We start from the raw sequence: 25,129 nt of genomic DNA, 5'->3' as shown, positions 1-25,129 counted from the left end.
TCCGTACACTAACCTATACAAATTCGGAGCACCAAGGCTAGATTAGACCAAATTATCTTCTTAAATTCAAATGTAAAGGTTTTATGTAAAGGTAGATTTAGTAGGCTAATCATGAGATTTTCATTTTGTGCTTGTGGACTATGATACAGATGCATTTGGGTGCTAACATCACTATTAAGATTTCCACTGTCACTGTGTATAATAAACTCGTATTTTAAACAAATAAATTTTACATAAGTACATTATTACAAGATATCAAAGTTGCTAAAGCAAGCGCGTCTTTGCACACTTCCGTCCCACAAATCACTCCGTGTGAAATCGAAGACATGGGAATCGTTCCTAGTGGCAAATACGTTATATCGTTTCAAGTTATGTTTAACCTAACAATATGCAGAGTTACTAGTTTTAATGCGTTAACTAGAGATAGGAAAAAATATAAACAATGACTTGTTCTTAAAAAGATGGACCTTTTATAGGCTTTCGACATCTATGTAGCCTACCTGTAGTTAAACAGAAATGTCTGGAATTTTTGCAAAAGCGGAAACCATCAAGTATGTGCAGCAACAAATTGTTATGCAATAACTGTCTGCCAGCCTATAACATTTTACCCCTAAAACCCTCTTCCGACCCCACCTACACACACTCAGACTCAGCGAGTTCGGGCCGGCAGTGGAAACTTCACCGCATTTTGTTCGGTCATATTTTGTATTGCTGCTGCGCATCTGTGCTGTACCAACTCCTGTTATTATCTGTTACATGTTACTCAAGTGTTTTGTGCAGAGTTTTAAGAATGAGTGCAGCAGAAGAAGACATTCATGAGCTGGACTCAGAAACAGAGAACGATGGGTTGAACGATGTTGAGATGTGTTTAATGTCTGAAGTGGGTGAGTTCGTGCATCTTTACATCAATATCGTCATTCAGAGAGAAAGAACAACATTCTGGCTTTCTGGTTTTGCCAACGTTCTATTTGAAGTTTTGTAAATGTTATAAACTTTTTTTCTCTACCATACGAACGTTCCATTTTAGAATTTTTCATACATTTTGGGAATGTTACTTTTAAATGTTCTCTGAACGTTCTGAAACAAACTAACATTATAAAAAAAGTCACACGAACGTCTTACTACAACGTTTCGGGGGAACGTTTCCCCCGATTTACTTTTTCTTTCTAACGTTTGTTATTTATCTTTATAACGTTTATTAATGTCACCCGAAGAATGTTTCATAACATCGAGAAACCTTGCCAGAACGTTATCAAAAGTTCACAGAAGATTGCCTGGTAGCTGGAGTCACACGTTTAGTTTCTTTTCCGGTGCAGCAGGTGTGATGAGCTACAAGAAGTTCATTGAAACGCATAAATAATGTGCTCAAACCCTATGGCTCAGCCTCAAACTCGTTCAGTTGCATAGAATCCATATTAAAAGAGCTAGTCTCTAACACATTTGCATATGTCAGGCCCAAAACAATACAAAACGATCTAACCAGAAAGTCAAGTTACACACTTCACCAGCATATGGCCATTTGAACTCTCTCTTTACTTGTGATTCAAACTAAGTACCTTTGTTTTATGTAGGCCTTTGTTGTGTGTCTATATTAATGCTCAATTATGTCAGTTCCTCCTTTGCCTTACTTTTGATTCTGTTGTACTGCAAGAACTACACATTTTGCAAGAACTACATTAATAATACAGTATATGGTGATATTCATTGCACAAATACATGTATTTTCCTTTGTGTCAGCCCTGCTGCTCTGTTTTATGGACAGTTTAATTTCGTAAGCTGGAATGAGTCTGTGTGGTGGAGGCGTGATGGGACAGATGGGTTGTTTTCAGGCCGTTGCTATAGACATTTTCCATCTAGCCGAGCAACATCTGATTTGAGTTAATGTTTCCCATTATGCTTTGCTTTCTGGTTAGTTTGTTTTGGTTGGGTTTTCCCTTCACTGTAAGTAAACATTAAATCAGATAATTCCAAAGTGTTCACATGCCGAGTGTAATGGAGTTTGATTTGTTTGAAGGGGAAAATGTTTAATGCTGCATGCATTGAAAATATTATAATCAATAATTAATTTAAGTATGTTGATGTGTTACTGCTTGTTAGTTATTATCATAGTTTCTGATCACAGACGTTGTGATTCACCTGTTGGATGTTTCCTTTAATTTTATTTTATTGCTTTTTCCCAGATTATTCTGAGCAGGTGCCAACATACAAATCTAGACCAGATGGTGAAGCTGCGCCAAAAGTGAAACAGGTTTGTTTCTTTTCTGTCCATCTTGACAAAGACAATAGGAGAATTAATTAATTAGCTCAAAGTCATTTATTAAGGAACTTTAATGGCTTTTTATTTCATAAAATATCTTTTGCATGACTAAATAGAGATGACTTTGAGCTTCCTGTGTTTGTCGTTTGCAGGTTGATTTTAATGGAAACCCAGACTCGCTGTTTTTCAACGATGGAATGAGAAGGATTGACCTTGTTTTGGTCTATGAGGATGAGTCTAGAAATGCATCAGAAAAAAAATGCTCAGTTTATAGGAGAAAAGTAAGTCACACTTCATTTACTAATCTTCATGACTAATGTAAGTCCTGGCCCTCGACTCTTAACCTAATAATAACCTTGATGATAAAGTCAGGATGAAACGGATGTAGCAACAGATCCTTTCTTCCGTTTTGTGACACATCCGAGTATAAAGCATTATTGGTGTAAAAAAGTGGGGCGGGACTTGGTTCTATGCATCGGTTCTTGATTGGATGTTGAGATGTGGGCGTGGCACTCAAAATATGGTAGGGGCGGAGTTTAAGTGCATTATAGAAGAATTCCTGCTTGGGTAACACGAGAAAAGTCTGCCACTAAACATTATAAAGTAAAAATAAAACATTCATAATATATAAATACAAATGGCTGTCAAATCAATTACTTGCATCTAACATAATAGTTTGTTTTTATATATAATATGTGTGTGTACTGTACATGTAGATATATATATATATGTGTGTGTGTGTGTGTGTATGTATACGTATATGTATTATATATAAAAATATATGTGTATATGTAAAATATAAATGCAAACACACAAACATATATATATATATATACATACATACACACATTATATAAACAAACTATTGTGTTTGATACGATTTATTACGATTAATCGATTTGACAGCAAAAATCTACTGTATATACACACATATGCACACACACACACACATATATATATATATATTTACTGTTTTCTTATGCCCCGATTTTGTTATTTCTCTTCTTATCAATAACATTTTTTGTGTATTTTCATTTCATACAAACTTTAAACCCTAAATGAGTAATAATGTTTCTAACAATGTCATCTTCATTCATTCACCATAAAATCAACAAGTTTTTGTCTCTTCTCTCTTGTTTCATTTATTATCCAGCAAAAACGAAGAGAGTGTTTTGAAGGAAGCCTGATGGATTTTGGTGTGGAATTGGAGGCGACACAATCCGTAAGTTGTTTAATCCCATATTTAAAGAGATTGTTTTTCTTCCATAGGTATCAGACCCTCAGCTCCTCTCTGGTTTATATCAGTTCCATCAGTAAATATGGATTCTCAGGAAGGATACGGCCGGTCTTGTCTCAACCTGTTGATCTAATCTGCAGGAATGCTATTGTTTCAGACATAGGCAAGTACACCTTCCTGTAGCGCTGATGGGGACCTTTCCCATCTCTGTGTTTTGCAGGTGATCGATGAGAAAATGTTCTATGTGAAACTGCACATGCCTTTTGAAACGCTGTGTTCTTACGCTGAAGTCCTGCACATCAAACTGCCCATCCAGCTCAACGATCTGGCCCCAGAATCCTCCGGGCACAACTGCATCACCAAGCACTTCTACCCCAGCGAAGACGTCATTCCTAAGGAGGCGAACTACTTCACGGCCCCCTTTAGGAAGGATCAGCTGAACCGCTTTTGCATAAAGGACAGAGATCAGTTCTTCACGCCAGCCATGAGGAGCAGAATGGTGCGTTGAACATCTTAAAGGCCCTTTCATACACACGGCGCGACGCAAGTGTTTTTTTGCTAGTTTCAGCCCGACGCAATTTTCATTTTCACGTCCTGCGGCACGTTGTTTAAATAGCAAATGCATTCGCGCCCATGGGCTTCTGGTTCAGACGCATTGTTGCTATTTTGAGGCAACTGAAATAGACTGAGCCATTGACCAACTGAAACCTCTAAAGTAAACATTTTATTTAGTTTTTTTAAAGAGTGCGAGGTTAAAGCGTTCGGCTTTAACCTCGCGCACGAGCAATCCGTTTCCGCGCCAGAGAAGCGTTCGTTTTTTCCTCTTGCAAATTGTGCCGTGTAAATAGCGAATCCGCCATTGTGGGAATGGGAGATGAGACTCTGTTTGTTTTTTTGCACGTTATGCCCAAAACACACCCATTACTCATTAAGAGAATAGAGACAACGCTTTTAGACCATGCGCCGGGAGCGCCGACCATTTGTCCCGTCGTTAAACTAGCAAAAGTGGATTCTGACCATGCTTTAGACCATGCACTTATATCGATAAAATACACTCTCAGAAAAAAAGGTACAAAAGCTGTCACTGGGGCTGTACCTTTTCAAAAGGTACACTTTTGTACCTAAAGGGTGCATATTGGTACCTTAAGTGTACATATTAGCACCTAAAATGTACATTTTAATGCTTAAAATGTACATATTAGCACCTAAAATGTACATATTAGCACCTAAAAGGTACATATTAGCACCTAAAATGTACATATTAGCACCTAAAAGGTACATATTAGCACCTAAAATGTACATATTAGCACCTAAAATGTACATATTAGCACCTAAAAGGTACATATTAGCACCTAAAAGGTACATATCAGCACCTAAAAGGTACATATTAGCACCTAAAAGGTACATATTAGCACCTAAAATGTACATATTAGCACCTAAAAGGTACATATTAGCACCTAAAAGGTACATATCAGCACCTAAAAGGTACATATTAGCACCTAAAATGTACATATTAGCACCTAAAAGGTACATATTAGCACCTAAAAGGTACATATTAGCACCTAAAAGGTACATATTAGCACCTAAAAGGTACATATTAGCACCTAAAAGGTACATATTAGCACCTAAAATGTACATATCAGCACCTAAAAGGTACATATTAGCACCTAAAAGGTACATATTAGCACCTAAAATGTACATATTAGCACCTAAAAGGTACATATCAGCACCTAAAAGGTACATATCAGCACCTAAAATGTACATATTAGCACCTAAAAGCTACATATTAGCACCTAAAATGTACATATCAGCACCTAAAATGTACATATCAGCACCTAAAAGGTACATATTAGCACCTAAAATGTACATATCAGCACCTAAAATGTACATATCAGCACCTAAAAGCTACATATTAGCACCTAAAATGTACATATCAGCACCTAAAATGTACATATCAGCACCTAAAAGGTACATATTAGCACCTAAAAGGTACATATTAGCACCTAAAATGTACATATTAGCACCTAAAAGGTACATATCAGCACCTAAAAGGTACATATCAGCACCTAAAATGTACATATTAGCACCTAAAAGCTACATATTAGCACCTAAAATGTACATATTAGCACCTAAAAGGTACATATCAGCACCTAAAATGTACATATTAGCACCTAAAAGCTACATATTAGCACCTAAAATGTACATATTAGCACCTAAAAGGTACATATCAGCACCTAAAATGTACATATCAGCACCTAAAAGCTACATATTAGCACCTAAAATGTACATATCAGCACCTAAAATGTACATATCAGCACCTAAAAGGTACATATTAGCACCTAAAAGGTACATATTAGCACCTAAAATGTACATATTAGCACCTAAAAGGTACATATCAGCACCTAAAAGGTACATATCAGCACCTAAAATGTACATATTAGCACCTAAAAGCTACATATTAGCACCTAAAATGTACATATTAGCACCTAAAAGGTACATATCAGCACCTAAAAGGTACATATCAGCACCTAAAATGTACATATTAGCACCTAAAAGCTACATATTAGCACCTAAAATGTACATATCAGCACCTAAAATGTACATATCAGCACCTAAAAGGTACACATTAGCACCTAAAATGGACAAAAGTTTACCTTTTGAAAAGGTACAGCCCCAGTGACAGCTTTCGTACCTTTTTTCTAAGAGTGTAGGGCTCTAAGAGTCGCTTGCACTTTACCTTCACCTGTCTCTCACTGATATACCGTTGGTTACAGGCGTACTACGTCCTCAACCGAGCTCCGTATGATGTCAAAGGAAACGTGAGGAAGTATGGCTTCTCCAAACTGCTGAACGGAGGCGTGTACAAAGATGCTTATCCATTACATGATGTAAGTAACCATCAGACTCTACAGGTGAAAATATCCAAATTAGTTAGTGTTTGATTTAGTTACATGTAATTATGCATAATTTATTATAGTAAGTGCATGTAATATATGTATCAAGGACATGTTTGTTACCCAAACGTAGTTTAAACTGGATGAGGTTCATGTAGAGTGAGTGAGGTGATGCATGAGTACTTTATTGCAGTATTAAATGATCACTAATGTGCTTTTGCGATTTATGTAACAGTGCAGATTTAATGTGAAGTCTAAAGAGCCCAGTTGCCCAAATGAACGATTTCTGCTTTACAACGAGTGGGCGAATCCCAAGAGCTTCTACAAGATGCAGCCGCTGAACCTGATCAGGTGTGTTTTACTCTCTATTCTGACTTTTGCTCCCCTCTAAATGAGGATAACGCAAATTCATCAATTATGAAACGAGTTCGAGGCAACAGAAAACAATAGTGTCATTCAGTTAAATGTTGATTTAATTCAGTTCAAGTTCATCAATTATGAAATAACTTTGATTCAGCTATAAAGCAGCTCTGCTAAAGACAGTTCTGTTTTGGTGCATCAATTTAAAAAAGTGAGATATGAAGTCAGAACTGTGAGAAATAAAGTTGAAATTGCGAAATATAAAGTCAGAATTGTTTATATCTCACAATTCTGACTTTACAACCGGTAATTTCGACTTTATATCAATCAAAACTGACTTTATATCTCGCAATTGTAAAAAAGAAAGTCTGAATTGTGAGATAAAAAGTCGCAATTACCTTTTTTATTTTTCATTCATTGGCGGAAACTAGCATCCATAGTTTTAATGGGTTTCAATGGGGATATTTTTGTCCAAAAGGCGGTGAGTGGGAGTTTTTTGTGTACCTAGTGCAAAATTGATTTTTTTTTTCAAGAAAAAGGCAGTGAAATAGTCAAATTCCAATAAAAATACACACCTGTGCTAAATTTAATGCAGTTAGCATTAATACAGACAAAGTGAGGACTTAATACAGACTTAACCCTAACCCTGAGGACAAAAATGTCCATAAGGATGCACATTGTTTAATATGCACTTGAACTTGCTTTCAGGAAGTATTTCGGCGAGAAGATCGGCATTTATTTTGCCTGGTTGGGTTTCTACACAGTCATGTTGTCCCTCGCGGCTGCAGTCGGGCTCGGCTGTTTCATATACGGATACAGAACCAGAGAGAGCAGCACATGGAGGTACAGCACGCCGCTATACTCTGATACACACTGTACTTACAATGTGCTTTGACTGATTATAACTCTGTTTGGGCAGCAAAGAGGTGTGCGACCCTGAGGTTGGTGGACATATAGTCATGTGCCCGCAGTGTGATAAACGCTGCCCGTACTGGAGGCTGAACATCACATGTGAGTCCTCTAAAGTGAGTAATCAAATAAAGTGCTTCTGGGCCAAAACTATAGACTGTACAGTCCATGACGTCACCTGTAGTGCTTCTGAAGAGCATTTTTGAAGCGCAAAGTGGGCGGTGCCAGTCATCGCCATCTTGGCCGTGTCACTCCCGGATGCTGTATTGTTTTTTTTTTTTTTCAAATACACGTTAAAACCCTTGTGAAAAAGCAAAGCATCAAAAAAGACAGTTTGTAAAAAGTTTCAAAAAGGTTTTATTCAAACACACATACAAATAGAAAAAAATATATAAATCCACACATCCAACTATATACATATGTTACATGTAGTGCAAACATTAAATTTAAATAAACTAAGGCGTTTCAGTCCAGGGGCGGTGGAACAGCATCCTGCCGGTTCAGTGCCTGGACAAGCTGGTTCAGGGTTCCCAGAAAGGCCTGGTTGAAGGACGCCATAGCTGCGATCTCCTCTCTCCTTAAAGCCGCTTCTAGTTCTCGGGCTTGTGCTGCATCTTCGAGTGTCATCTGGAAATGGCGCTCCCGCTGCGCCCGGTTCAACTCCTGCTGCTCGACATCCGATGTCTGCATCTCCCTCAGGACGGTCAGGTGTTCCGGTTCCCTGCGTCGTTTCCTCCGTCCTGGACAAAAAATAATTACAATGAATGAGTTATAAAGAAAAACAGACAAGTCATGTTTCATTCAATGGTTGTGTGCGTTTTAAATAGTTCATTACAGCTGCTACATAAAAAAAGCCTATATAGTAAGTTGGCAAATAACGACGTAACATCTGAGCCCAACTCTTTTAGTAAATGTCCACTTTAAATTACCGTGTGTACACTCACTGTGTAGTTATTAAAATACTGTTTATTAATGAATCCTGCATTCCCATTCACTGGGAATGCTTACTGTTGTTATGAAACTAAGTTTAGGTTATTATAATAATAATGATATATAAATGAGTTATTGATACGACTAATGATTAGTGTATAGATTCACAAACAACAGGCTAGAAGGGTTTACTTTCTCTCCTAAAAGCTAGCAGCAATTGTTATTTGCGACACAAGTTTACAGTCTTCGTTGTTATAAGTGAGCTTCACCTTTCCAAAAGCCAGAAAACAAAACTCTCAAGCAGAGTGCGCCTACAATTTATGTAATATGTAAACTTAAAGCACTTACCATCCTCCATCGGTGCCTCCAACAAACTGGTGGCCGAGTCAAGTCCACCCTCCCTCCCGTTGCTCTCCGGTCTATGTCCACCCTCCTCCCTCCCGTTGCTCGGTCTGTGTCCGTAGATACCGTCCATCTGTTCATACCACTTCCAGCTTTTTCGATTTGAACCACTGCGGCCGTTGTGTGCGTCCTTTACAGCTCTGTAGTTACTTTTCAGTTTTTTTAACTTGTCTCTACATTGCCGGAAAGTCCTGTTGTAGCCGAGTTTGGACAGCCGTTCGGAGACTTCTTGATAAACTTTTTCATTCCTGGTTGCCCCATCAAGTTCTCGCTGGATCCTCTCTTCGGCAACCACACACAGGAAAGTCTGCACCTCCTCGTTTGACCACGGCGTTTTCTTCAGAGTATCCATAGTAGTAATTATCGCTGGACAAACTATTTAAAAATGGCGGGGTTAGCCTGGATACTCTGGCGCGTGCAATGATGACGCAGTGAATGTTGACGATTCTCTCTGACCAATCAGCAGTCGGCATTGTTTTTGTGATATCCTTACGTTAATAATCCACTAGGTGGCACTCAAGCGCCTTAGCTGAGAGATATGTGCTGTAGTAAAAGAGTGAAGAAGGAGAGCGAACACTGTGCTTGTGCTTACATGTGCTTGCATGTTATTCTGCTTGTACATCAGTTATTAAAAAGTTTATTGAGAGAATTCTACTAGCTTGTGCTTCTTGTCATGAAGACATAACAAAATTGGCGACGAGGACGATTTATTCTCACAAGATTTCCTGAGGATGGCATCAGTTAGTGCACAGTTTCCCAGTCCATTTTTGCCTTGTCCCGGTGAGCCTGCTATACCACTTGTAACATGGCTGAGGATGTTTGAGAATTACATGCTAGTCATCAATGCTACTGGAGACTCCTGGCCAGAAGCCAGAAAACGGGCTTTACTTCTTCATTGCCTCGGAACTGAAGGTCAGAGACTATTTTATACATTGCCTGATACCGGTGACAATCTTGCATCTGCTGTTAAAGCTTTGAAGGAGCATTTCATTCCAAAACGAAATGTGGTCGTGGAAAGACATGCCTTCAGGAAACGAGTGCAGAGGACAGATGAAACGGTACTGCAATATATTGCTGCATTGAGAGATTTGGCAACTACATGTGAATTTGATGACAGTCTTGATGATATGCTGCGTGACCAGCTGGTAGAGAATATTGCTAACCCTCGCATTCGGGAAAGATTATTAATGGAATCTAAATTGACACTAGAGACTGCAATTACAATTTCCACGCAGCTAGAGGCCGCTGATGCACAGGCAAAATCGATGACTACAAGTACTTCTGCTCCAGTACAAGCCATACATGCAACCTCTGTGTCTGAACGACAGCATTCAAAGGCCAAATTCAAAACACGTACCTCATCAAAACCTCATACTGCTTCTTCAGCTCGGACATGCTTTCGCTGTGGGTCCACTGGACATCTTGCAAACGCACAGAACTGCCCTGCTGCATCTGCTAAATGTAAAAATTGTAATAAGACTGGACATTTTGCACGTGTCTGCCGTTCTGCTCCTACTCGTTCAGTGCATTCAGTTGAATTACCAGAGGTTTGTGTTCTCCATCTACCTGGAACATCTGATCGCTTGATGTGTGATGTAACTATAAATGCTATGTGTGCTGTTACACCTGTGCCTCTTCAACTCACAGTCGACTCTGGTTCATCAGTGTCCATTCTGCCGAAACAATTGTATGAGCAGCACTTTCGCACTGTGCCATTACAAGCACCATCTGCCCGTTTAGTCACTTACTTGCAAGAACCAATTTCAGTGCTTGGATGTTTACCTGCAACAGTGTCTAAATATGGCATTACCTGCCCTGCACATTTCTTCATTGTTGACAATGGCACAGCCTTGTTAGGCATGGACCTGATTAAGGGACTCCAGCTTCGATTTGACGGAAACACTGTGCTGCCGCCACCACAATCCGCTTCAGTTTGTGCCCTCTCCACTCCTCCGTCACAGCGTACTGCATTGGGCTGTGTAAAAAACTTTACACACAAGGTAAACATTTCTGACTCTGTTCCTCCTGTCAGACACAAATTGCGTCGCTTACCTTTTTCTGTCAGAGATGCTGTTTCCGCCGAACTGGAACGACTCTTGCATGCTGGTGTAATTGAAAGAATTGACTCCTCTCCATGGGTTTCACCAATTGTTGTGGTCCAAAAGAAAACAGGGGGCATCCGCATGTGTGTGGATCTGCGAGGGCCCAACAAGGCAGTTATAGTAGACAGCTACCCATTGCCACACATGGAGGAGATGATGACATTACTGCAAGGTGCAACTGTATTTTCAACTATCGACTTAGAAAGTGCATATCATCAGGTACCTCTTCATGACGACAGCCGGGACCTAACCGCATTCATTACGCACGAGGGCCTCTTCAGGTTCCGCAGGGTACCTTATGGTTTGGCATCCGCTCCATCTGCATTCCAAAAGATGATGGTTGTCATTCTAAAAGGACTCCAGAACGTTGCGAACTATCTAGATGACATCATCGTGTGGGGACGCTCACTACAGGAGCATGATCAAGCACTAGAGAATGTGCTGCAACGTCTCAAAGATGCTGGGTTGGTGTTGAATGAGTCTAAATGTCAATTCAGAAAAAAGAGCTTGAAGTTTTTAGGACATATGGTGACATCACAGGGTATTCAGCTGGATCAGGAACATCTCTCTGCAATAATCAATGCACCTGCGCCATCAGATGCTGTTCAGTTACGTTCCCTGCTGGGTCTTCTCTCATGGTACAACAAGTTCATTCCTAATTTCGCTTCCGTAGTGATGCCTCTGCGTGCTTGCCTGAGAGATGAGAGTGGATTTCATTGGTCCGATGAAGCTCAACAAAGCTTAGCTGAAGTCAAAAAGCTTCTTGTAAACAGTCCTGCTCTTGCACTGTTTGACCCGGGGCTGCCAGTGGTCATTTCTACTGATGCGTCTGCCTACGGACTAGGTGGTGTCTTTGCACAAATAAGCACTGATGGTCAAGAACGTACTGTCGCTTTTGCATCCAGAACACTCACCCCAGCTGAACAAAAATACTCCACTGTCGAAAAGGAGGCTCTGGCATGCGTTTGGGCAGTGGAGAAGTGGCGGACATACCTGTGGGGTCGCAAATTTACTCTGCGGACTGACCATCAAGCCTTGACGACGTTACTGACCACAAAAGGGACTGATAGAGCTGGCATGCGCATAGCTCGGTGGGCTGCTCGGTTGCTCTGTTTTAATTACACTGTTGAGTATCGTGCTGGATCTCAAAATTACACTGCAGACTGTTTGTCCCGCCTGCCCCTGCCTCTGACTTCGGATGCTGAGCCAGATACAGAGCCCGAATTTGTTGCTTTCCTGTCCACTGGTCCGACTGCCATATCTCAGGATGAATTTGCTGCTGCCTCTGCTAGTTGTTCGGAACTCTCTGCACTTCGCACACAAATTACCCGTGGATGGCCTCCATCTTCTGCTGCTCTGGATCCTGTTCTACGCCCATATTACAAACTGAGACATGAGTTCAGTGTGCAAGCTGATTTTGTGTTTAGAGGGTCTAGACTGGTGGTACCTGGAGAACTTCGTGAGTCACTGATTCGCATTGCACATGAAGGCCACCAGGGGATTGTAAGAACAAAGCAACGCCTGCGTGACATGTATTGGTGGCCCAGAATGGACACACTTGTGGAACAAAAGATTACCGCTTGTCAGTTATGTCTTTCCCTGGACAAAACTGCGAAAACCTCTGCTGTGCCCCTCCAGCCTGTTCCGTTACCATCTGCACCTTGGGAAAAGCTGGGAATAGACATTGTGGGTCCTTTCGAGACTGCTGTCTGGGACTGTCGATACGCTCTGACACTCACTGACTACTATAGTAAATGGCCTGAGGTAGCCTTTACTGCATCTATTGCAACAAAACAGGTGACTGCTTTTCTTACCTCCGTCTTCAGCAGACATGGGAACCCGACCACTCTGGTGAGTGATAATGGGCCTCAGTTTACTTCGCCAGAGTTCGCGGCTTTCCTGAAAAACAGAGATATTAAGCACATTCGCACATCAGTGTATCATCCGGCTGCGAATGGAGCTATTGAATGCTTCCACAGAGTTCTGAAAAGTACAATTCAATCAGCAATCCTACAATCAGCACCATGGAAAGAAACAGTAACTGACTTCCTGCAAATCTATCGTGCTACACCTCATGCTGTGACAGGTGTTTCCCCCTTTGAATTGCTTCATGGGAGGAAAATGCGTACTCGCCTCAATGTTCTGAAACCCTCACCTTCTGGCCGTGAATCTAAAGAGCTGCAGAAACGTGTTTCAGCACGTCAGGATGTCATGAAATCTCGTTTCGATAACAAGCATCGAGTGCATCATTCTTCTTTCCGAAAAGGGGATAAAGTGCGTATAAAAAAGTCAGTGCATGTACCAAAAGGACACCCACGATTCACTCCTCCAGTTGAGGTTAGAGAAAAAGTTGGTCCTTACACCTACCTCTTGGATGATGGAAAGAAGTGGCATGCATCGTGTCTTGCATCTGTGCCGACTAATGCAACAGATAATAGACTGACCACAAATGCAGGAAACCTGATTCCTTCTCAAGTTCCACTGTCTGGAAACTCAGTGTCTTCTGATGCTTGTTCACGTGGGACACGTCAAAGACGTGAGCCAGGTTGGCTAAAGGACTATGTTTATTAGTCTCAGAAATTGACATGGACTTTTGCACACATTACACACGCATAAATAATCAAGGACTGAATTGCAGTTGAGTAGTCTTGTTCACATTGTTTAAATGCACCTTTGTATTCATGTAATGTGTTGCTTAGTGTATTCTTATACTTGTGAAATTGTTGATACATTACGGGTTGGATTTTCTTTGTTTATATTTCATGTCAATTGTTGGCTACAGGAAGAATTCATTTAACTAAGAAGGGAAAATGTGATATCCTTACGTTAATAATCCACTAGGTGGCACTCAAGCGCCTTAGCTGAGAGATATGTGCTGTAGTAAAAGAGTGAAGAAGGAGAGCGAACACTGTGCTTGTGCTTACATGTGCTTGCATGTTATTCTGCTTGTACATCAGTTATTAAAAAGTTTATTGAGAGAATTCTACTAGCTTGTGCTTCTTGTCATGAAGACATAACAGTTTTCACGTCACATTTTTAGTAGCGACTTTTAGCTCGCGCAGAACCTCGCCGGAGGTGGTACTAAAAAAAGTACCCGAAAACAGGTACAGGTACAACTTTTACACTGTGGAAAACCAAACAAAGGCGAGTCGAGCTGGTAAGGTTACTGTGTAGTGGAAAAGCCAAGAAAGCCCATTTTACTGTCAATGGGAAAAGCGCCATAACAGACAGCAGACAAACGACTAGTAGTGACATCAGCGGCAATCCAACTGTCACTCAAGTGGCCCCGCCCTTAATTATTCACAACTTTAAGGCTTAATATAATTTAAACGGATGAGTTATAAAAATAAAATAAAATAAACTTTTTGCACCATTAAAAAAATATTTCTGCTGTAAAGTTTGGGATATTAACATGGGTGTCTATGGGATTGACTCTCTTTTGCAGCCGGTCTCTAGTGCCCAGTCGATGAACTGCCTACCCGGAAGTGCAAAAACTTCAATACATCTAAAATCCGCTAGAGGCTGGTCCCAACAGGGAGCAAATATCCATAGACGTCATGTTAAAATGTCCGTTTTCACAGCATAAATTCATATGTTTCCAGTTTGGTCCCATGGACTTATATTGTATTTTGCGATAGGTTCCGAGTGCCTGACAACTGTGAGGGGGGTAATTTTTTTTTCGAACTCATTAGTTTATATTATATTTAGATATAAAATGTATGACAAATGTGGGCGGTTAACTTAACAGCTGATAACAAGCTGCGCCGAGTGGAATTTGACGTCTCGGCCATGATCTGACACAACACATCATACCACCTCTGACTGTATCCTTTCTGAACATTCGTATTTTGTATTTCCCAAGATTTTGCAGTATGGCGCCGCCCATACCCCCCATAAACAGCCTCAAAACTGTTCTTCAGAAAGTCAATGGGTGACGTCACAGACGTTTTGTCCATATTTTTTGTCATCACGCTCAGTTTGAGCCTGCGCAGTCGTTCAGACATCAGACAGGACGTGCAAAAATCGGGCTTCAGTCTTCTCCGTTGAAATCAATGGGGTCGCTCTGTCCATTTCTTTTACTGTCTATGAAGCCACTGTGGTGATTTATTCATTATGATCATAAATGACTAAATGCTATAATGCTTGCAATCGGATGGCTGGTGTTTGGGAACGCAATTAAATAGATAATGGACTATATTTTAAGTAAATAGGACTTTGAGGTTTTGAGTACATTAAATGTCATATAAGATGCCTATAAATCAGCGATTGGCTCTTTTATTTAGACTTTCTTTTATATTCTTTTAAATAATACGAGTGCACCATTTTTAAGTGTCAATGTGACTGTGATGTACTGCAATAGCCTACGTTTATATTGTATTTAGGTCTAAAGTTGTGTTCACTTGTGAAGATTATCATGATGAACAGAACGTGTAAGAATCATAAACGTTTCGTCGATCACAGAGCTTATTTTCTGCCAATGGAAAAATCCTTTCAGGTTTTTGTCGCGAGTAATAAAAATGCATCAGCGCTCTTTACAGACATTGCATATTTCACAATGTCTCCTCAGGAGGATTTGGAAATTTCATGTCTGATCTTATTTTTAACTTCTGGTGTTTGTGAAACTCCCTTTTTGTTGTTCTGAAACTGATAATGTGTTTCTGTTCTCGTTTGTCCTCCACAGAGACTGTGTGTGTTTGATAACTATGGGACATTAGTGTTTGCTGTTTTCATGTCTGTTTGGGGTGAGTCATGATGTCATACACTGGTCACATTTGAACCCTAATCCTAGCCTCATTATGCTAAACCTTTGATTACTCAACATTGCATCAACAATGCTTTTACATCAACATGGGCTCAGCTTATTCTGGCCCAGAACCAGCAAGCTACAATACTGTTTTATTTATTAACATTAGTTAACGTATTACTAATGGGACTTTATTGTAAAGTGTTGCAATTTTTTGTAATGCAACATTTAGATGCATTGGATAAATATATTTGGAGCTTTTCGTTTTGCCATTAAAACGTTGAAATTCTAACTGAAATGTCAAAATTCTGACTGGAGAAATACATGATTATGACAGAAAGTCAATACCTTATTTTTATGTCATTATGACTTAATATATAATTTTGACTATTAATGTCATAATTTCAACTTAGTATGTCATAATTTAGATTTTTTTTAATGTAGTAATTATTATAAGTCATAATTTTAACTTATGTCAGTTTTGACCATCATAATTTTGACTTTTTAATGCTAGTTTCGATTTAGTAATTTTGAGTTAGTAATATCATATTTTTTACTTTTTCTTATATCATTTAGCTTGCCATAATTTTGACTTTTTGTCAAATTTAAACTGAAGTCGTAATTTCGACTTTTTAATGTAATAATTGACTTAAATTCATAATTTTGACTTTTTACGTCATAATTTTAACTGTTCAATGTCATAATTTCAACTTGTTAATGTCATAATTATGAATTTAAGTCGTAATTTCATTTTTTTAATGTAATAAGTATGACTTCAATTCATAATTTCGTCTTTTTACGTCATGATTTTAACTGTTTAATGTCATAATTTCATCTTGTTAATGTCGTAATTATGAATTCAAGTCATCATTTTGAATTTAAACTTTTAAGGTGTAATTTCGACTTTTTAATGTTGTAATTATGAATTTAAGTCATAAATTCTACTTTTTATGTCATCATTTTAAATGTTTAATATCATAGTTTAAACTTGTGAATGTCGTAATTATGAATTTAAGTCATAATTTTGACTTTTTATGTCAAACTTTCAGCTTTTCATCTTATAAATATGACTTGGCACATCTTGTAAGCTATGTGTTTTATCCATCACAGTGACGCTGTTTTTGGAGTTCTGGAAACGGTACCAGGCCGTGCTGGAGCACGATTGGGACACGGTGGAGTTTCTTCAGCAGGAGGAACAGCCACGACCCGAATACGAGGCCAAATGCATCCATGACAGAATAAACCCTATTACAAAGGTACGAGTCTCACTGGATGCAGTGGTTTTATCCATTGTTTTTGGTGTTTGCTTAAAAAAAAGCATTAAATATGCAGTATGCTTATGTGTTTGTCTCATACAGTCTAATGAGAAGGTGCCGTACACGGCCTGTGGGAAGTGCATGAGAGTGTCATGTGGCGTCAGCACTGTGTTATTCTGGGTAATATTACACTTTCAGCCTCATCATGCATTTAAAGCCTAGTCTAATACATGTTCTAAATCACTTTTGTTCACATTACGCATGTAAAATGGCTTTTCACTGTCATTTCATGTTGCATCATCCGCCTCTCTGTTGCTCTTCTATGATCTCGTGTAGATTCTGTTGATCATAGCATCAGTGGTCGGGGTGATCGTGTATCGCTTGGCGATGTTTCTTAATTTCTCTAAGAATCTACGCACGGATATGAACAAGCACAAGGAGCTGGAGCCGTTCAAAGAGTACGTCACCCCTCAGATGGCCACTTCCATCACAGCCTCCATCATCAGCTTCATCATCATCATGATTCTCAACAACGTCTACGAAAAAGTAGCCATCTGGATCACAGATTTCGGTAAGTCACCAGTTTCACTCATAAAGCTGTAGTTTGATGATTTACAGCAGGGATTCGCTGAATTTACTTGTCTTGAAACTTTTTTTTGACAATAAAGGCCCTATTTTATCGATCTAAGTGCATGGTCTAAAGCGCACGGCACGGCGTCCGAATCCACTTTTGCTAGTATAACGACGGGACAAATGGTCGGCGCTCCCGGCGCATGCTCTAAAAGTGTTGTCTCTATTCTCTTAATGAGTAATGGGTGTGTTTTGGGCGTAACGTGTAAAAAAACAATCAGAGTCTCGTCTCCCATTCTCTTTAAAAGCCAGTTGTGCTCTCGCCACGATGGCGGATTTGCTATTTACACGGCGCAATTTGCAAGCGGAAAAAAGGAACGTTTCTCTAGCACAGAAACGGATGCGCAAGATTAAAGCTGTGTGTGTGTGTGTGTGTGTGTGTGTGTGTGTGTGTGTGTGTGTGTGTGTGTGTGTGTGTGTGTGTGTGTGTGTGTGTGTGTGTGTGTGTGTGTGTGTGTGTGTGTGTGTGTGTGTGTGTGTGTGTGAGAGGTTAAAGCTCAAGCAGAACATCTACGGGACAAACCGGATTCCACCATATATTTATGTGCACAATAATAATCTTTTACATTTTACGCGTACACTCTCTAGAGCAGAGTGTACTCGCGTTGTGGACCCGCTTATAGGCTCATATTACTAACACACTCTTAAAATAACAAAAAATAAACAGCAACGCACCATGTGTCCGAACACGCCACGTTTTCAGACATGGGCGCAAATGTATTTGCTATTTAAACAACGTAGCACAGAACGTGAAAATGATAATTGCGTCGGGCTGAAACTAGGAAAAAATACCCCGGGTGTATGATAGGCCCCTAAGTGTTAACAGTAGTTATTTTAGGTCCAAACTGAGTGAAAGTTAATTTGTGGCTCCTTCTGTGTGCTGCAGAGCTGCCGCGGACCAAAACGGAGTACGAGAACAGCCTGACGCTGAAGATGTTCCTCTTTCAGTTTGTGAACTATTACTCGTCCTGTTTCTACATCGCTTTCTTCAAAGGAAAGCTGGTGGGCTACCCGGGACAGCCCGTCTACTGGTTCTGGGACTTACGCAATGAGGAGGTGAGAGATTTCCGTGAGGAGACGAGGAACTACAGGCAAAAAAAATATATATATATTATTATTATTATCAGAAATTCTGAGTATAAACTACATGCCAGCTGCTTCAGTAGTTACCACTCTACTTCTCTTCTTTAAAAGTCATAATTATAACATACTAATTACTAAGCTGAAATTATGACATTAAAATAGGATATTTCAGAACAAAAATCTTACATATTGTTGCTTTAAAATGTCAAAATTCTGACTGAAGAATACATGATTATGACGTAGAAAGTCAATGTATACATTGTCTTTTTAATCTAATAATTATGACTTAGTATGTAACTTTTTAAGTCCGAATTTTGACTGACATAATTACGTAACTTTTTAATGTTATAGTTATGACTTAAATTGTCAGAGTTTAGATTTAGAAATTGGCATATTTTTCATCACTTAGCATGCCAATATTTTGACTTCTTGTCATAATTTAAACTTTTAAGCCATAAATTCAACCTTTTTAATGTGGAAAATATGACTTCAAGTATGACTTCAAGGCATAATTTTGACTTTTGTCAAAATTTTAACTTTTTAATATTATAATTTTAGATTTTCAATGTCGAAATTAATACTATAAGTCATAATCTCATTTTTTTGTCATCATTTTGACTTTTTAATGTAATAATTTCAACTTTTCATCTCATAAATATGACTTGGTATGTCATAAGTTTGACTTTTATATAACAACATGCATCAAGTGATATGCAACTGAATTCCTTGAATGCAATGCAAGTGGATTTAAATAGTGTGAAAAGTCTGTTACAAGTCTTTATTTCATGTTGCGTTCAGTGCGATCCTGGCGGCTGCCTGACTGAGCTGACCACACAGCTGTCAATCATCATGACTGGAAAAGCCGTCTGGAACAACATACAAGAAGTCCTTCTGCCGTGAGTTGACCATTTTGAACATTAACATCGTGATCAATTTGCCTCGAATTGAATTTTGATGATCAACTCTTTCGTAGAGCAGATATAATAAAAAAAAACAACAGCAATTAATAAACGATCGTGTTTCTAGGTGGCTGAAGAATGTGATATTTCGCCGTTGCACCCAGGTGGGTTCAGAAAAAGTTATCCCTCGCTGGGAACAGGACTATCAACTCCAGCCAATCGGGAAGCTCGGCCTGTTTTATGAATACCTGGAGATGGGTGAGATTTTGCGCACACATTTAAATCATCCAATCAGCTGCGAGTGCCCGAACACTGTTGTCTGATGTGTTTTTGGTCTTGCATTCCCACAGTGATCCAGTTTGGATTTGTGACTCTGTTTGTGGCGTCGTTCCCGTTGGCTCCTCTCCTGGCGCTGATCAACAACCTGTGTGAAATCCGTGTGGACGCCTGGAAAATCACGACTCAGTTCCGTCGGATAGTCCCGGAAAAGGCCCAGGACATTGGAGCCTGGCAGCCGATCCTACACGGAGTGGCGATTCTCGCTGTGGCCACAAATGTGGGTTGAAAATATTTTAATCCATTCTCATTTTGATGAACCCATATCGATTCTTAAACAGATAATTCACCCAAAAATGACAAATATATAATTTACTCACCCTCATCCCATCACTGATGTACAGGTGAAACTCGAGAAATGAGAATATCGTGCAAAAGATCATTTATTTCAGTAATTCAACTTAAAAGGTAAAACTAATATATAATATAGACTTATGTAAAGTGAGATATTTCAAGCATTTTTTTGTTATAATTTTGATGATTATGGATTACAGTTTAAGAAAACCTTTCATAAATTTGGGATTTTCAAAAGCTGTACGCGATAATCATCAAAATTATAACAAATAGGCTTGAAATATCTCACTTTGCATGTAATAACTCTATATAATATATTAGTTTCACCTGAACTTTTGCATGATATTCAAATTTCTAATTCTAATGTACATGACTTTCTTCAGTTAAGGGGCAGCAAATAAATAATAAATAAAAGAGGCCCCAAGACCGAGCCTTGGGGAACTCCAGTGGTGACAATAAAGTCAATTTCAGCTTATTTTTAAAAAAAGGACAGAAACAAATATAGAAAAATAAATGTAAACATGAAAATTCAATAAGTTGTGAGAAATAAAAGGATAATACAGAAGGTTACTTTAAATTGCTTTCAAATTCTGTCCATTTTATTATGATATTCAATCAATAACTGTTGTTTTGCTGTTTTTTAATGTGGCACGTGAAATCCGTCATGAAAACTAGTTTCTATGACCACCACCATTTAATTAACATAATTAACAGTTGCTATTTTATTAAATTACATTGTTTTAAATCTTTGACTTGTACTGTAGCTAATACATTTCCAAATGAATCAATTCAATTTGAATCAAGATCAGAATTGAATCAAATCACAAGTTTGTGAGTCGGAATCAAATCTCAAGATTTAGAAGTTGTTTTTGCAACTTGTTGTGTGATTCAGGTCATGTTCACTCACTGTGTGTGTGTGTGTGTGTGTGTGTGTGTGTGTTTTCCTCTCCAGGCTGCCATCATTGCCTTCACTTCGGACATGATTCCTCGGCTGACGTATTACTGGGCGTTTTCTGGCGGGTCAGAACACACCATGACCGGCTTCATCAACAGCTCGCTCTCTGTATTCAACGTTTCAGACTTCAGTGAAATTAGCAAACCAGAGAATGAAACCTGGCCCAACATCACCACATGCCGGTCAGCTTGTAAAACACCACCAGTTATTACAGCATGTTATATTTGTGAATTACAGCTCAGTCGTGGTTTAAAACACAGCAATGCATGTTTCATAGATTTATCTAAACATTTAGAAAAGTGTGTCGCATTATATGTGACCTGCAACACCTGTATGTTTGGGTCATTTATAGAAAACTACCCTAACATTACTTCTATAGAGTTGCATAGGAAGAGCAAAAGCTTGTCTAGTAATATTGATCTGGATAGGATTGATCTTAACTATTAGTCTGAACTATTTAATGTTGTTTATATGTCTATGTGTTGTTGATTTTAATATGCAAATCATGTGCAAGTTGATAAGTGGACAGCATTGCAGAGTATTTTCTCCTTAAATCTGCAGTGAACCAAAGACACTCTCAAAAACACGCTTTGAAATCGTCAGATCAACGTGCCGGCGGGATTTAGCATATCATTAACAGCGAACTAGAAGGGCAGCCAGGTTATCCCCATATATTTTTCTGTTGATAAGGAAAATCGGGTCGATTTAGCAATATACTGGGTGTATGATATATATATAACAATGTTATGATGAACTATAGACCATTTCACAGGATGTAAACAACACTGGTCCAGAAGCACTTCCTGTTTCAGTTTGTAACTGTTTTCTTTATTTCACATGTAAAGAAAACATCTTAAAGCTGTTTGTTTAACTTTTTGATTCAGTTTTAAATGTTTTGTTGGTTGTATTTTATCCCAGCTTTTATGTAGTGTTAAAAACTGAAACAGGAAGTGCTTCTGGACCAGTGTTGTTTACATCTTGTGAAATGGTCTATATGGATTTCTCCACTGATGGTTGTTAGACTCTGAGATGGTGAACATGCTTTGTGTAACATTAGAAACACATTATAATCTGTTTGACTGCATAGTCAAGCAAAAGGCTAATCATATCTAATCTAATACATGAATTTGTGGATGAGCCTGTATGAGTGAGTGGGGGCGGAGCTTATTTGCATATTCATAGAACCGCGAATACTAAACAAGGCAAGGGTGTCGAGTTACATTCAAGCTATTTTAAAGCATGAAAAGGAAAAAAACAACATTTAAATATGATCAACGATGAGTTTGTTAAATACAAAGAGCAGTTGATCTTATGAACACTGACAGATGTATTCATTTGCTCTTGTTATGTTTTCAGGTATCGAGATTTCAGGAATCCTCCAAATCATCACAATGCATACGAGTTCAACATATATTATTGGCACGTTATTGCTGCCAAACTGGCTTTTATGATTGTTGTTGAGGTGGGTGACTAGATGTGATACGCCTAATGATTACCTGCTTGTGTTTTTAAGGTTTCTAAATATGCTGTTTTGTTCTCCTCTCAGCACATCGTTTATTTCACAAAATTCATCCTGTCCTACATAATCCCGGATGTGCCGGAAGCGCTGAAAGAACAGATCAAACGGGAGCGTTACCTGACGCAGAAGGACCTGCATGAAACCAACATGAAACGGTTAAAGGAACTCATGAAGCCCGTCACTGAGAAGCTTCATAACGAGGTTGAAGAGCCGGAGTTGGACCTGAAGCTGTGAAGCCTGACATTTACCATCCTTAATCCCTGTGATCCATGCGTCTTAAACCTCAAACAAACAAGCACAAGAATGTTTGCAGTCATTTTCATTTTACCAGACCGAGTGCCGAGTGAAATATGCCTCGAAAACAGGTTTTGTGTGCAGCCCACTAGGTTTAATATTTTTTTAGAAATTGCTTTTTCATAGCCCAAGTGGGATATGTTATCATAATTCTTTGTTTGTTGCAGACGACTGGAAAAAACAACCGCTTTTGTTCTGGCAATCCATAGATGTTACCGACGTATTACATGTTATGAAAACAAGTATGAGATTTTTTATCACTTCTTATATTGAACTAAATGTGCAAAATCTGTTACAAAACAATGCAAGGATTTACATGACTCAAGTATTATGCTGACAAATCAAGTTTTTTATGTTTGGTTTATACATTAAATCAAATAAACAGCATTTAATGCTTTTTAAAATATACTAATACTAACAAAAAGTGCCTTAATGTTACAATGGTAATACCATGTTTTTGGATATGTTAAACTACTTTGGAGTACTATATGAATATTGTGTTTATAACTAATGTTTATTATGGTAATATCAGAATCATGCATGACACTGTGAGCATAAGATGCCATAAATTAACTTTTTTATTATTATTGTTAACCATTTTAGTCAAGCTAACATTTCTATCATGCTCTGTATGTTTGTGAATATTCCCCTTTTTTGTGTGTTACCTCTTTGTACAATACAATGTTTACAAATGTACGTATATTTTCACATATTGACAATAGAATTTTTTATATAAAAATAAATTGTTACGTTGCACAATGTTGATCGTTTACTTGATTTAATTTATATATTTTGCTAATTAATATCCCCTTCTCATATTTAATCAAATAGAATGACAACCCACACCATCTGTAGGACGAAAATTTGTTTTTATCTGGACGCCCTCCTGTGGTGAACTGCGTGAATTACACTGCTGTTATTTTACCCACAAACATTTAAAGAGTCAGCGAAAGAGATAAATCGACAGTGCAAGAATTCTGGTGTGTGAATGAAAAATAGTTCAAATGAATATTATTCTCTCCACAAGCCAAAGGTAACGTTAAATTAGAGTATAATTTAATATAGATCCAAACATGTATGACGAGTCACGCAGGTCCTGTGCTACTCCGCAGCGGTACGACCAGAACCAGTATAAAATAGTCCGAATATAAACACTTATTATAGGTGTACCACAGTGATTCAGGATAAGACAAAGCACGATGTGGACAACTGATTCATGTACTCGCTCACTATATAACCTTTGAACATTTTGAACACAAAAAGTTAAGCACTAAAACTTTTTAAACCAAGACAACTTAGCCAGTCGCCCTCCTGTGGTGAAATGTGTGAATTACACTGCAGCAACTTATTTCTACAGCTGTGACTGCAGTCTCAAAACTTTGAGTAACAATATTTTGTAATATTTAATAAATTGTTGGTTGTGACCATGTGACGCAGTAAAACATCTGGCAATTACCCTTCTTATTTTCTATAAATATATTTTACATCTGCGATATTCATTTTTAAATGGAGTTTAATCGCCCTCCTGTGGTGAACTGTGTGAATTACACTGCTGCACCGGAAAACTTTGCACTAAATTACTTTACATTATTTTCACATTATTTGATAAGTTATTAATTTAACGTGAGATAGTAAAATATCTGCAAAAGTTCACTTTTGTTTAGTAGAAATATATTCTTGTATCTATAATATACATTAAAGGACAACTCCGGCGCAAATGAACCTTTAGTCTAATTACACATTGTTACCTAGTCAACCGTTATCTGAGATTTGTTTTAATGATTGCCGAATGTAAATAGTTTTATCTCTAAAAACAGTTTAGCCTTTAATGCTAGTATAATGCTAGTATAGGGCATGGAGTAATGACAAATAAAAATTGCTTGTTATTACCACTAAAAAGGCTCAAAATAGCCCCACACTAACACGACAGCATAACAACGGTCCCTACATTCAAACCGAAGCATTGAGAACTTTGTCAGTGTCCATACAGTTTAATAAGAAGATATTTTATACACACAGTCAACTTCG

The 25,129-nt window shown here is 38.5% G+C and overlaps 2 protein-coding genes across 3 annotated transcripts; one reads left to right on the top strand and one right to left on the bottom strand.

The window, feature by feature from the left end:
• The first annotated feature begins 336 nt into the window (after window positions 1-336).
• ano6 (anoctamin 6) lies at window positions 337-23,864 on the top strand. 2 transcript variants are annotated; one of them, XR_005620686.2, is made up of 21 exons: window positions 337-884; window positions 2,181-2,248; window positions 2,410-2,538; window positions 3,411-3,479; window positions 3,715-3,993; window positions 6,269-6,382; window positions 6,624-6,739; window positions 7,457-7,591; window positions 7,668-7,773; window positions 15,773-15,833; window positions 16,946-17,091; window positions 17,194-17,271; window positions 17,428-17,662; window positions 18,608-18,777; window positions 19,603-19,700; window positions 19,831-19,961; window positions 20,054-20,259; window positions 21,286-21,470; window positions 22,645-22,750; window positions 22,835-23,172; window positions 23,269-23,864. XR_005620686.2 is itself a non-coding variant. In XM_039660683.2 (20 exons), exons 1-20 carry the CDS (start codon window positions 554-556, stop codon window positions 23,039-23,041), a joined length of 2,970 nt encoding a protein of 989 aa, XP_039516617.2. In that variant the 5' UTR covers window positions 337-553; the 3' UTR covers window positions 23,042-23,864. The 2 variants fall into 2 exon arrangements, 1 of the variants encoding a protein (XP_039516617.2); XM_039660683.2 differs by having other exon boundaries at window positions 22,835-23,864.
• On the bottom strand, window positions 8,123-9,341 carry LOC120470977 (myb/SANT-like DNA-binding domain-containing protein 7). The gene is made up of 2 exons (XM_039660730.2): window positions 8,936-9,341; window positions 8,123-8,397 (listed from the first exon to the last, which is right to left on the bottom strand). Exons 1-2 carry the CDS (start codon window positions 9,339-9,341, stop codon window positions 8,123-8,125), a joined length of 681 nt encoding a protein of 226 aa, XP_039516664.2.
• Window positions 23,865-25,129: the final 1,265 nt, after the last annotated feature.

Source organism: Pimephales promelas, chromosome 24 (genome assembly GCF_988280905.1).
Source record: "Pimephales promelas chromosome 24, fPimPro1.hap1.1, whole genome shotgun sequence".
Classification (NCBI taxonomy): domain Eukaryota; kingdom Metazoa; phylum Chordata; class Actinopteri; order Cypriniformes; family Leuciscidae; genus Pimephales; species Pimephales promelas.
Note: the sequence above shows the minus strand (reverse complement) of the source record. Positions and strands in the feature narration are given on the sequence as shown.